The 14,717-nt window shown below is 47.6% G+C and overlaps 1 protein-coding gene across 1 annotated transcript in view; it reads right to left on the bottom strand.

Annotated features, from left to right (window-relative positions):
* Positions 1–14,717, bottom strand: part of SAMHD1 (SAM and HD domain containing deoxynucleoside triphosphate triphosphohydrolase 1) — a 71,708-nt gene that overhangs the window by 37,752 nt on the left and 19,239 nt on the right. Inside the window, exons 3-6 of the mRNA XM_038750237.1 lie at positions 8,645–8,720; positions 3,097–3,257; positions 1,762–1,877; positions 943–1,013 (exon numbers count right to left, since the gene is read on the bottom strand). Of these exons, the coding sequence (XP_038606165.1) occupies positions 943–1,013; positions 1,762–1,877; positions 3,097–3,257; positions 8,645–8,720 (424 nt within the window). The remainder of the gene's footprint in view (positions 1–942; positions 1,014–1,761; positions 1,878–3,096; positions 3,258–8,644; positions 8,721–14,717) is intronic.

Here is a 14,717-nt window from a genome sequence, read left to right as displayed (position 1 = left end):
TCTATGCCTCAGTTACCTCATCTGTAGGTAAAATGGGGATGAAGACTGTGAGCCCCACATGGGAAAACCTGCTCACCTTGTATCCTCCCCAGTGCTTAGAACAGTGCTTTGCACACAGTAAGCGCTTAACAAATGCTATCATTATTATGTGAGCCCACTGTTGGGTAGGGACTGTCTCCGTATGTTGCCAACTTGGACTTCCCAAGCGCTTAGTACAGTGCTCTGCACACAGTAAGCGCTCAATACGACTGATTGATTGATTGATTGATGAAGACTGTGAGCCCCAGGATGGACAGGGACTGGGTCCAACCTTATTAATTTATATCTACCCCGGCACTTAGAACAGTGCTTGATACATAGTAAGCACTTAACAAATACCATCATCATCACCATTGTTATTATTATGACAATAATAATAATAATAATGGCATTTATTAAGCGCTTACTAGGTGCAGAGCACTGTTCTCAGCGCTGGCCAGATTTTTCATAACCTCCTTTTCCTTCTCCTCTTCTTCTCGCCCACTGTTGGGTAGGGACCGTCTCTATGTGTTGCCAACTTGCACTTCCCAAGCGCTTAGTACAGTGCTCTGCACACAGTAAGCGCTCAATAAATACGATTGATTGATTGATTCTCCATTCCCGCTTTTCCTCCTCCTCTCGTTTGGACTTCCAGCTGGGCTCGTCCACCTGCTCAGAGACTTTTCCCGCTGGAGGGCCGCCCCCGGCCTCCCCCAAAATAATCCCCCGCCCCCCGTCGGGTCCAACTCCTCCGGAATAATCCTCCCTCAGCTCTAGCTCCCCGAAAATAACCCTCCCGGCTCCAGCTCCCCAGGAATAATCCTCCCTCAGCTCCAGCCCCCCAACCCAAAATGACTCTCCCCCAGCACCAGTTCCCCCCAAATGGACCCTTCCCCCTACGTGGGGGCCTGGGCCAGTTCGTACCTTCCACTTTTTATCCGGGCGGGCCTGGGGAATGAACCTTCCATCAAACATGTGGGAAAAGGGCCCGTGACCTAAAAGAGATGCGGAGGAGCCGTGAAAGAAAGAGCCCGGGCTTTGAAGTCAGAGGTCAGGGGTTCAAATCCCGGCTCCTCCAACTGTCAGCTGGGTGACTTTGGGCCAGTCACTTCACTTCTCTGGGCCTCAGTTCCCTCATCTGGAAAATGGGGATGACGACTGTGAGCCCCCCGTGGGACAACCTGATCACCTTGTAACCTCTCCAGTGCTTTGCACATGGTAAGCACTTAATAAATGCCATCATTATTATTATTATTATCTGTCTGCTCTGTGACCTTGGGCAAGTCGCTTCACCTCTCTGGGCCTCAGTTCCCTCATCGGTCAAATGGGGATGAAGACGGTGAACCCCTGTGGGACAGGGGCTGGGTCCAACCTGATTAGCTTCGATCTACCCCACAGCTTAGTCATAATAATAATAATAATGGCATTTATTAAGCGCTTACTATGTGTCGAGCACTGTTCTAAGTGCCGGGGAGGTGATCAGGTTGTCCCACGGGGGGCTCACAGTCTTAATCCCCACTTTACAGATGAGGTCACTGAGGCACAGAGAAGTGAAGTGACTCGTCCAAAGTCACCCAGCTGACAACTGGCGGAGCCGGGGTTTGAACCCATGATCTCTGACTCCAAAGCCCGGGCTCTTTACGCTGTGCCACGCTGTTTCTCTGTAGAGTTGGTAGAGTCCGTGGCGCCTAGTAAGTGCCCCAAAACCCCAATTACGGTGATTTTCGGGACTGGAAGGCTTACCCAAGTCGTGGCAGAGCCCGGCGATTTGAACACAGAGCAGGTCCCTGTTGCTGATCTGCAGTTCTGGCTGCTTCTCTTGCAGGGCTCTGACCAAACATCCAGCCAGGTAGCCGACCCTGTCGGAAGAGGATTCGGGGGAATCCATCGGTGGGGTTTACTGAGCGCCGCCCGGGTGCACAGCGATGGACTAAATGCCGAGGGGAGTCCAATATAATACAGTTGGTAAGCACAACTCTCACCCTCAAGGAGCTGATGTGGTATTTACCGAGCGCTGCTTGCGTACAGAGCACTGGACTAAATGCCAAGGGAGTCCAATATAACAAGAGTTGGCAGGCACAACCCTTGCGCTCAAGGAGCTGACAATCTACCGATAAATCCGAGGTATGTAGTGAGCGCTCTCTGTGTGCAGGGTGATGGACTAAACACCTAGGAGAGTGCAATACGAAAGAGCTGTTTGGAGGATCTCTGTGCTCAAGGAACTGACGATGATGACGGTATTTCTTAAGCGCTCACTATATGCCGGGCACCGTTCTAAGCGCCGGACCGGTAATCTACCAAGCGATCCGAGGTATTTATCGAGCCCTCCCGATGTGCAGAGCACTGGACTAAACGCTTAGGGGAGTCCAGATAGAATGGAGTTGGTAGGCACGATCCTTGCCCTTACGGAGCTGACAATCTAATCGCTCGATCTGAGGTACTTCTTGGACGCTCTCTGTGTGAGGAGCACTGGTCTAAGCGCTTGAGAGAGGACAAGAGGACAATAATAATAATAATAATAATAATAATAATACGGACAAGTGTTTAGGTCAGCGCTCTGAAAACAGTAAGCGTTCAATAAAAATGATAATGAAAGAACAAAGCTTGCTGTGGGCAGGGGATGTCTGCTTATTGTTATATTGTACGCTCCCAAGCGCTCTGTACAGTGCTGTGCATGCAGCAAGTGCTCAATAAATATGACTGAATAAATGAATAAATGACAAGAGAACAGCACGGCCGAGTGATAAGAGCCCGGGCTCGGGAGTTAGAGGTCTGCTGTGTGACCCTGGGCAAGTCACTTCCCTTCCCTGGGCCTCGGTTCCCTCATCTAGAAAATGGGGATGGGGACGGTGAGCCCCGTGTGGGACAACCTGATGACCCTGTATCTCCCCCAGGGCTCAGAACAGTGCTTGGCACATAGTAAGCGCTTCACAAATACCATCATTATTAATTATTATTATTATTATTAACAGAGTCGGTAGCCACGTTCCCTGCCAACGATGTCCTCCTCAATGGACGGACAGAGGAGGCGGCTCGGTTTGGAGGCCCCCGGGGAGGTGGTGTGGGGGACCCCCTTACCCCAGGGAGTGTTCAAATCGGTTGTGGGAGGCTCCTGGGAAGACGTAGTAGGTGCCCCCCAGCTGCTTGATGTAGCGGAGGCGCTGGAACTGGGGCGTGTCGATGATGCGGACGAGGAGGGGGTGGAGATCGAAGTGGCCGTGAATAGGATCGTTGAACACCTGCGGAAACAGCGTGGGGATTCATTCATTCGATCCTATTTACTGAGCGCTTACTGTGAGCAGAGCACCGGACTGAGCGCTTGGGAGAGGACAATACAACAATAAACAGACATACTCCCTGCTCACAATTAGCTGACATTCATTCATTCATTCAATCGTATTTATTGAGCGCTTACTGTGTGCAGAGCACTGGATTGAGCGCTTGGGAGAGGACAATACAACAATAAAACAGACATACTCTCTGCTCACAACGAGCTGACATTCATTCATTCATTCAATCGTATTTATTGAGCGCTTACTGTGTGCAGAACACTGTACTGAGCGCTTGGGAAGTCCAAGTTGGCGACATATAGAGATGGTCCCTACCCAACAACGGGCTCACAGTCTAGAAGGGGGAGACAGACCGCAAAAACGAAACAAGCAGACAGGTGTCAACACCATCGGAATAAACAGAATTACAGCCATCTTCACATCATTAGTGGAAAGAGCCCGGGCTTGGGGGTCAAAGGTCATGGGTTCTAATCCCGGCTCCGCCACTTGTCCGCTGTCTGACTTTGGGCAGGTCACTTCACTCATTCAATCGTATTTATTGAGCGCTGACTGTGTGCAGAGCACTGTACTAAGCGCTTCGGAAGTCCAAGTTGGCAACATCTAGAGACGGTCCCTACCCAACAGTGGGCTCACAGTCTAGAAGGGGGAGACAGAGAACAAAGCCAAACATATTAACAAAATAAAATAAATAGAATAGATATGTACAAGGAAGATAAATAGAGTAATAAATACGTACAATAAATATGCAATAAATTTATTTATTTATTATAAATAAATTTATTGTTTATTATTTAAATTTATTATTTTAAATAAATAAATAGAGTAATAAACACATACAATAGAAAGGCAATAAATAAATAAATTTATTTACAATAAATAAATAGGCACTTCACTTCTCTGTGCCTCAGTTCCCTCATCTGTAAAATGGGGATAAAGACTGTGAGCCCCACGTGGGACAGCCTGATCACCCTGTATCCTCCCCAGTGCTTAGAACAGTGCTTTGCATAGTAAGCGCTTAACAAATGCCATCATTATTTTTTATTTTTTTAAATTAAAATAAATAGAGTAATAAATACGTACAAATATACTCAAGCGCTTAGAGAGGCAGCGTGGCTTAATGGACAGACCTCAGGCCTGGAAGTCATGAGGACTTGGGTTCTAATCCTGGCTCCGCCACCTGTCTGCTGGGTGACCTTGGGCAACTGTTGGGTCGGGACCGTCTCTATATGTTGCCAACTTGGACTTCCCAAGCGCTTAGTACAGTGCTCTGCACACAGTAAGCGCTCAATAAATACGACTGAATGAATGAATTGAATGAACTCGCTTCACTTCTCTGGGCCTCAGTTACCACATGTGTAAAATGGGAATGAAGAGCGTGAGCCCCACGTGGGAGAGGGCCTGTGTCCAACCTGATTCATTTGTATCTACCTCAGTGCTTAGCACAGTGCTGGGCACATAGTAAGCACTTAACAAGTACTATTAGTACTTACAAATTTAACATATTTATTCCATTTATTTTATTTTGTTAATATGTTTTGTTTTGTTCTCTGTCTTCCCCTTCTAGACCGTGAGCCCACTGTTGGGTAGGGACCGTCTCTATATGTTGCCAACTTGGACTTCCCAAGCGCTTAGTCCAGTGCTCTGCACGCAGTAAGCGCTCAATAAATACGATTGAATGGAATAATATCCCGGCTCCGCCGACTGTCAGCTGTGTGACTTTGGGCAAGTCACTTCACTTCTCTGGGCCTCAGTTCCCTCATCTGGAAAATGGGGATGAAGACTGTGAGCCCCCCGTGGGACAACCTGATCACCTTGTAACCTCCCCAGCGCTTAGCACATAGTAAGCGCTTAATAAATGCCATTATTATTATTAATAATAATAATTTGTTCATTCAATCGTATTTATTGAGCCCTTACTGTGTGCGGAGCAGTGGACTACGCGCTTGGGAAGTACAAATCGGCAACATATAGAAACGGCCCCTAACCAACAACGGACGCACAGTCTAGGAGGGGGAGATAGACAATAAAACAAATTATGTTTAAGGTTGTTTAAGGGGTAATTGTATAATGCCTTAAAGACACAGAGGTGCTACTACCTCCCCCGTGACAAGTCCCCTGCGGTGAAAAGACCCCCCTTTTTGGCCTCACTCCTCTTGGTCGCACTGATATCTTAAGAAGGTTTAAGGCTGGATCGTGTAATTCATTCATTCAATCGTATTTATTGAGCGCTAACTGTGTGCAGAGCACTGTACTAAGCGCTTGGGAAGTCCAAGTTGGCAACGTAGAGAGATGGTCCCTACCCAACGGCGGGCTCACGGTCTAGAAGACAGAAGGCCCTAGTGAGATATGAACTCGCGACCCCTGATTGACAAGACCGGTGCTTTAAACCTTACGCGATAGGGCCATTTTTAGGGAGCAGAGCGGGAGGTGGACAACAAAACAAGACATATTAACCAAATAAAATAAACAGAATAAATATGTACAAATAAAATAGAGTAATAAATATGGACAAACATATATACAGGTGCTGCGGGGAGGGGAAGGAGGTAAGGTGGGGGAATTTATTATTTACATTTATTATTTTAAATAAATAAATAGAGTAATAAATACATACAACAGAAAGGCAATAAGGCGGGGTAAGGCGGAGGTAAGGCGGGGGGGGTGGAGAGACTGTGAGCCCACTGTTGGGTAGGGACTGTCTCTATATGTTGTCAACTTGTACTTCCCAAGCGCTTAGTACAGTGCTCTGCACACAGTAAGCGCTCAATAAATACGATTGATGATGATGATGATGGAGAGGGGGAAGTGAATAAAATATTAGGCCTCCCAAAGATGCCGCCTTTCAGTGTGGCATTTGGGGAGTTTTCCGTCCTCTACCAGTACATATTTGTACATATTTATTACTCTATTTATTTATTTTACTTGTACATATCTATTCTATTTATTTTATTTTGTTAGTATGTTTGGTTTTGTTCTCTGTCTCCCCCTTTTAAACTGTGAGCCCACTGTTGGGTAGGGACTGTCTCTCTACGTTGCCAACTTGGATTTCCCAAGCGCTTAGTCCAGTGCTCTGCACACAGTAAGCGCTCAATAAATACGATTGATTGATTGATCACCAGTCTCAGCTATGGGAGGGAGAGTCAAGCTGAGGCCTGGCCAGTCCATCCCGAGCTTGGCTAGCGAGAGGAAAGCCAACTGCTACAAGTCCAAAGTCCCCTGTCCCGGGCAGCAGGGAAACGGGATTGAGTCGAGGACGGAGAACCGTTTACTGTGAGGAAGGAGGATTCCGTATTTTTCCCAAGAAAACTCTCTGGATTCACAATGAGAACGACCGCGGATGGAGGGAGAGATGCGTCCGTGGTGTCGCCACGGGTCGGAAACGACTCGACCGCGCAAGGCAAAAGACTCTAAGGCCAGAAAGCAAGGACTGGTTGGTGCTAACGGGATCATCCGGACATACACAGAGAAGCAGCGTGGCTCAGTGGAAAGAGCCGGGGCTTTGGAGTCAGTGGTCGTGGGTTCAAATCCCGGCTCCGCCAACTGTCAGCTGTGTGACACTGGGCAAGTCGCTTCACTTCTCTGGGCCTCAGTCCCCTCATCTGGAAAATGGGGATTGACGGTGAGCCCCAAGTGGGACAACCTGATCACCTTGTAGCCTCCCCGGCGCTTAGAACAGTGTTTCGCAATTAGCAAGCGCTTAACAAGTGCTCAATCGTGTTTATTGAGCGCTTACTGTGTGCAGAGCACTGTACTAAGCGCTTGGGAAGTACAAGTTGGCAACATGTAGAGACGGTCCCTACCCAACAGTGGGACAAGGACTGTGTCTGACCTGATTATCTCATATCTACCCCGGCGCTTAGTGCAGTGCTTGACACGTAGTAAGCACTTAATAAACACCAATTTTTTTTTAAAAAGGACTCCACCACCTGTATGTATAAATAATAAATAATAATGATGGCACTTGCCCAAGGTCACACAGTAGGCATGTGGCGGAGCCGGGATTCGAACCCATGACCTCTGACTCCAAAGCCCATGCTCTTTCCACTGAGCCACGCTGACTGTGAGCCCACTGTTGGGTAGGGACTGTCTCTATATGTTGCCAATTTGTACTTCCCAAGCGCTTAGTACAGTGCTCTGCACACAGTAAGCGCTCAATAAATACGATTGATGATGATGATGATGATTATTATTATTATTGCTATTATCATCATTGAAGAGCCCGGTGCATGGCACGTAGTAAGCACGTAACAAATACCAACATTATTGGCTTGGGAGTCAAAGGTCGTGGGTTCCAATCACTGCGCTTGGAAAGTACAAGTCGGCAACATCTAGAGACGGTCCCTACCCGACAACGGGCACACGGTCTCGAAGGGGGACACAGACAACAAAACAAAACAGGTGGATGGGTGTCAAGTCGTCAGAACAAATAGAATCAAAGCTAAATGCACATCATTAACAAAATAAATTGAATAGTAAATATCAATCAATCGTATTTATTGAGCGCTTACTATGTGCAGAGCACTGTACTAAGCACTTGGGAAGTACAAATTGGCAACACATAGAGACAGTCCCTACCCAACAGTGGGCTCACAGTCTAAAAGGGGGAGACAGAGAACAGAACCAAACACACCAACAAAATAAAATAAATAGGATAGAAATGAACAAGTAAAATAGATAAATAAATAAATAAATAGAGTAATAAATATGTACAACCATATATACGTATATATAGGTGCTGTGGGGAAGGGAAGGAGGTAAGATGGGGGGATGGAGAGGGGGACGAGGGGGAAAGGAGGGAAGGGGCTCAGTCTGGGAAGGCCTCCTGGAGGAGGTGAGCTCTCAGCAGGGCCTTGAAGGGAGGAAGAGAGCTAGCTTGGCGGAGGGGCAGAGGGAGGGCATTCCAGGGCATTCCAGCAAATATGCCTGCTGAGAGACTTTGGGCAAGTTGCTTCACTTCTCTGGGCCTCAGTTCCCTCATCTTTAAAATGGGGACCCAATCCTACTCCCTCCATTTTAGACGGTGAGTCCATTATAATAATAATAATGTTGGTATTTAAGCGCTTACTACGTGCCATGCACTGTTCTAAGCGCTGAACCACGCTGCTTCTCATACCAGATACTACTACTACTAATAATGACGGCATTTATTAAGCGCTTAGTATGTGCCAAGCACTGTTCTAAGCGCTGGGGAGGTTACAAGGTGATCAGGTTGCCCCACGGGGGGGCTCACAGTCTTCATCCCCATTTTACAGATGAGGTCACTGAGGCCCAGAGAAGTCACCAAACAATCCAAACACCCAGTCCGTTTCGGGGTTCACACACACACACACACAAACCTTCATTTTGTCCACGGGGTTCGGCAGGGAGAGGTCCCGGATGCAGCTCAGCAGCTGCTGCTGCTCGTCCCGGGAGCTGGGGAGCAGAAACCAAAGGTCAGTCAGGTCATAAATTCGTTCATCCAATTGTATTTATTGAGCGCTTACTGTGTGCCGAGCACTGGACTAAGCGCTTGGGAAGTCCAAGTCGGCAACGTAGAGAGACGGTCCCTACCCAACGGCGGGCTCACGGTCTAGAAGACAGAAGGCCCTAGTGAGATACGAACTCACGACCCCTGATTGATAAGACCGGTGCTCTAAATCTTACGTGATAGGGCCATTTTTAGGGAGCAGAGCGGGAGGTGGACAACAAAACAAGACATATTAACCAAATAAAATAAACAGAATAAATATGTACAAATAAAATAGAGTAATAAATACGGACAAACATATATACAGGTGCTGTGGGGAGGGGAAGGAGGTAAGGCGGGGGGGATGGAGAGGGGGACGTGAATAAAATATTAGGCCTCCCAAAGATGCCGCCTTTCAGGGTGGCATCTGGGGAGTTTTCCGTCCTCCACCAGTACATATTTATTACTCTATTTATTTATTTTACTTGTACATATCTATTCTATTTATTTTATTTGGTTAGTATGTTTGGCTTTGTTCTCTGCCTCCCCCTTTTAGACTGTGAGCCCACTGTTGGGTAGGGACTGTCTCTTAATGTTGCCAACTTGGACTTCCCAAGCGCTTAGTACAGTTGGTTATCGTATTTACTGAGCGCTTCTTGTGTGCACGGCACTGGACTGAGCCCTTGGGAGAGTCCAACTGCACAACAGAACGGACACAGTCCCGACCCACAACCAGCTGAGGGTCTAGACGGGGAGACAGACAGGGATGTTAAGAAAACGAGGGATAATGAGGGCTTGGAGGGGGGGAACAATCAATCAATTAATCAATCGTATTTATTGAGCGCTTACTGTGTGCAGAGCACCGTACTAAGCACTTGGGAAGTACAAGTTGGCAACATATAGAGACGGTCCCTACCCAACAGTGGGTTCACAGTCTAAAAGGGGGAGACAGAGAACAAAACCAAACATACTAACAAAATAAAATAAATAGAATAGATATGTACAAGTAAAATAGAGTAATAAATATGTACAAACATATATACATATATACAGGTGCTGTGGGGAAGGGATAATAATAATAATAATGATGGGATTTGTTAAGCGCTTACTATGTGCAAAGCACTGTTCTAAGCACCGGGGAGGTTACAAGGTGATCAGGTTGCCCCATGGGGGGCTCACAGTTTTAATCCCCATTTTACAGATGAGGGAACTGAGGCACAGAGAAGTTAAGTGACTTGCCCAAAGTCACACAGCTGACAGTTGGCGGAGCCGGGATTTGAACCGATGACCTCTGACGCCAAAGCCTGGGCTCTTTCCACTGAGCCACGCTGCTTCTCTATGAATAAAGGGAGGAACTCAGGGTGACGCACCACCATCGTCACGATTTGCTTTACATGCGATTTTCATTCGATCGTATTTATGATCGTATTTATTTACAGAGAATGAGCGTGGCTCAATGGAAACAGCACGGACTTTGGAGTCAGAGGTGATGGGTTTAAATCCCGGCTCCGCCGCTTGTCAGCTGTGTGACTTTGGGCAAGTCACTTCACTTCTCTCCCCTTCTCTCCTTCTCCAGCCCAGTCCGCACCCTCCGCTCCTCTGCTGCTAATCCCCTCACTGTACCTCGTTCTCGCCCGTCCCGCCGTCGACCCCCGGCCCACGTCCTCCCCCGGGCCTGGAATGCCCCCAATCCCTCTGCCCACCCGCCAAGCTAGCTCTCTTCCTCCCTTCAAGGCCCTGCTGAGAGCTCACCTCCTCCAGGAGGCCTTCCCAGACTGAGCCCCTTCCTTCCTCTCCCCCTTGTCCCCCTCTCCATCCCCCCATCTTACCTCCTTCCCTTCCCCACAGCACCTGTATATATGTATATATGGTTGTACATATTTATTACTCTATTTATTTATTTATTTATTTTACTTGTACATTTCTATCCTATTTATTTTATTTTGTTGGTATGTTTGGTTCTGTTCTCTGTCTCCCCCTTTTAGACTGTGAGCCCACTGTTGGGTAGGGACTGTCTCTATGTGTTGCCAATTTGTACTTCCCAAGTGCTTAGTACAGTGCTCTGCACATAGTAAGCGCTCAATAAATACGACTGATTGATTGATTGATTCTCTGGGCCTCATCTGTAAAATGGGGATGAAGACTGGGAGCCCCGATGGGACAACCTGATCACCTCGTAACCTCCCCAGCACTTAGAACAGTGCTATGCACATAATAAGCGCTTAATAAGTGCCATTATTATTATTATTATTATGAGGTGCTCACTGCGTGTAGAGCACTGTACTAAGCGCTTGGAAAGTACAATTCGGCAACAGATGGAGCCAACCCCTCCCCAACAACAGGCTCACAGTCTTGAAGGGGGAAGACAGACAACAAAACAAGTAGACAGGCATCAATAGCATCAAAAGAGATTAACAGAATTTTATATATATATAAAATATATAAATATTTTACATATATATACATATATAAAATATATACATGTATATATAAATATATACATCATTGGTAAAATAGAGAAATATATATGTACTGATAGACACATGATTTCCTCAGAGACTGCGACTCCCCCATCCCAGAACCACCAGACACCCGCCAGAAAACCTTGGGACCCCAGTCTCGGTGTTTAATATTGCTAATAATAACTGTGGTATTTGTTAAGCGCCTACTACGTAGCTGGGGCGGGGGGGGGGAGGGGGCGACACCCCCTGGCCCAGAATGCCCTCCCTCCGCACATCCGCCACTCTTCCTCCCTTCAAAGCCCTACTGAGAGCTCACCTCCTCCAGGAGGCCTTCCCACACAGTCTTCTAGACTGGTTCCTGGTAATAATAATGATAATAATAATGATGATGATTGTGGTGTCTGTTAAGCGCTTACTACGTGCCAGGCACTGTTCTTTTAGACTGTGAGCCCGCTGTTGGGTCGGGACCGTCTCTCTATGTTGCCAACTTGTACTTCGCAAGTGCTCAGTACAGTGCTCTGCACACAGTAAGCGCTCAATAAATACGATTGAATGAATGAATGAGCCCCCTTTTTCCTCTCCTCCTCCCCATCCCCCCCGGCCCTACCTCCTTCCCCTCCCCACAGCACCTGGATATACGTTTGTACAGATTTATTCCTCTAGTTATTTTACTGTTCCCAAGGCCAGGCTCTTTCCACTAGGCCACGCCGCTTCTGGGCGAGAGAAGTCAAAGGACTTCCCCAAGAGGCAGAACCGGGATCCGAACCCAGGCCCGGGCTCTTCCCACCGGGCCGATTTGCCTTCACCGGGAAAATCCAACCTCTGGGTTCACCCCCTCCTGCTTGCGTGCACGTGTGTGTTCGTTCAGGGCGGGAAACGGGAAGCAGCGTGGCTCAGTGGAAAGAGCCCGGGCTTTGGAGTCAGAGGCCATGGGTTCAAATCCCAGCTCCGCCACTTGTCAGCCGGGTGACTATGGGCAAATCACTTCACTGGGCCTCAGTGACCTCATCTGGAAAATGGGGATGAAGACTGGGAGCCCCCCGTGGGACAACCTGATCACCTTGTGAACTCCCCAGCGCTTAGAACAGTGCTTTGCACATAGTAAGCGCTTAATAAATGCCATTATTACTATTCTCTGGGCCTCATTCATTCATTCAATCATATTTATTGGGCGCTTACTGTGTGAAGAGCACTGTACTAAGCGCTTTGGAGGTACAAGTTGGCAACATATAGAGACAGTCCCTACCCAACAACAGGCTTACAGTCTAGAAGGGGGACACAGACAACAAAACAAAATATGTGGTCAGGTGTCAAGTCATCAGAATAAATAGAAGTAAAGCTAGAAGCACATCACTGACAAAATCAATCAATCAATCGTATTTATTGAGCGCTTACTGTGTGCAGAGCACTGTACTAAGTGCTTGGGAAGTACAAGTTGGCAACATATAGAGACGGTCCCTACCCAACAGTGGGCTCACAGTCTAATAGAATAGTAAATATGTACCAGGCCTTAGTTCTCTCATCTGTAAAATGGGGATGAAGACTGTGAGCCCCACTTGGGACATCCTTGATTACCTCGTATCCCCCCTGGTGCTTAGAACAGTGCTTGGCCCGTAGTAAGCTCTTAACAAATACCAACATTATTATTAGTGGATAAAGCCCGCGCCTGGGAGCCCGAAGGACCTGGGTTCTAATCCTGCCTCCGCCGTATGTCTGCTGTGTTTGGACAGGTCACTTCATTTATTCAGCCAATCGTCTTTATCGAGCGCTTACTGCGTGCAGAGCACTGTACTAAGCGCTTGGGAGAGGACAATACAACAATAAACAGACATATTCCCTGCCCACAACGAGCTGACGGTCTACAGGGGAGGAGACAGACATGAATATCATCACCATCATCAATCGTATTTATTGAGCGCTTACTATGTGCACAGCACTGTACTAAGCGCTTGGGAAGTACAAATTGGCAACATATAGAGACAGTCCCTACCCTACAGTGGGCTCACAGTCTTAAAGGGGGAGACAGAGAACAAAATCAAACATACTAACAAAATAAAATAAATAGAATAGATATGCACAAATAAAATAAATAAATAAATAAATAAATAAATAGAGTAATAAATATGTACAAACATATATACAGGTGTTTGGGCACTTGGAAAAGGGTACAGACTCATGCTGGGAAACTCTTTAGAAGTACAGCTAGCACTATGCATGATAATTTTTAAAATTACTTACCACATAAGGTAATGCAAATTCTTCACACATTTCTACAGCAGTGTAGTCTGCTTTCTGAATTCCTACACCGCTATCCACTAACAAAAATGTTCTCGACAGGCTCTGCCTGTCAGTCAAGGACAAAAGTGCTGTGAGGCTGGCACAGGGGAAGAACAAAGCGAGCGAGTCCGCGTGACGCAGAAGGGCGTGGGAGAAGAGTACAGTGCTTGGCACGTAGTAAGCGCTTAACCAACACCATCATTATTAAGAGGAATAGTCGGGGAAGACCTCTTGGGGACTTCCCTTCTCCGGGCCTCGGTTTCCTCATCTGTAAAATGGGGATTAAGACTGTGAGTGCGGGACAACCTGATTACCTGTATCTACCCCAGCGTTTAGAACAGCGCTTGGTACATAGTAAATGCTTAAATGGAGCGTTATTAAATGGAGGAGAAAAGAAGAAGTGGGGGGGGGGGGTCCCTGGAGATTTCTGGCCCACGCCCTTCCTGCGTGCCGGGAAAGAGTGCAAGCATCCCCCACACTCCCTCACACGCTCACAGACTCCTTCTCCGTCTCTCTGTCCTCCGGACACTTTCGCAATCATCATCAATCGTATTTATTGAGCGCTTACTGTGGGCAGAGCACTGGACTAAGCGCTTGGGACGTACAAGTTGGCAACATATAGAGACAGTCCCTACCCAACAGTCGGCTCTGCAGGCTCAGAGCCAGGCAGGGCTGGGCCGATCAGTCAGTGGTATCTACTGAGCGTTCAGTAATAATAATAATAATAATGGCATTTATTAAGCGCATACTATGCGCAAAGCACCGTTCTAAGCGCTGGGGAGGTTACAAGGTGATCGGGTTGTCCCACGGGGGGCTCACAGTCTTCATCCCCATTTTGAAGATGAGGGAACTGGGGCCCAGAGAAGTGACTTGCCCAAAGTCACCCAGCTGACAGTTGGCGGAGCCGGGATTTGAACCCATGACCTCTGGCTCCAAAGCCCGGGCTCTTTCCTGCTGAGCCACGCTAAGGGAGCAAGGAGGGCCCAGTCAGGGAAGGCCTCTTCTTCCTCCCCTCTCTGAGTCACCCTGCTTTGCTCCTTTTTTCCTCCCCCCACGTCAGTCCTACACCACTTAAGTCCAAATCTGCCATTTATTTATTTCTATTAGAAGAATATTATATTAGAAAATATTGCATTAGAGAAGCAGCGTGGCTCAGTGGAAAGAACCCGGGCTTGGGAGTCAGAGGTCACGGGTTCGAATCCCAGCCCCGCCACATGTCTGCTG

Source organism: Tachyglossus aculeatus, chromosome 8 (genome assembly GCF_015852505.1).
Source record: "Tachyglossus aculeatus isolate mTacAcu1 chromosome 8, mTacAcu1.pri, whole genome shotgun sequence".
Lineage (NCBI taxonomy): Eukaryota > Metazoa > Chordata > Mammalia > Monotremata > Tachyglossidae > Tachyglossus > Tachyglossus aculeatus.
This window is presented reverse-complemented; position numbering and strand designations above follow the sequence as displayed.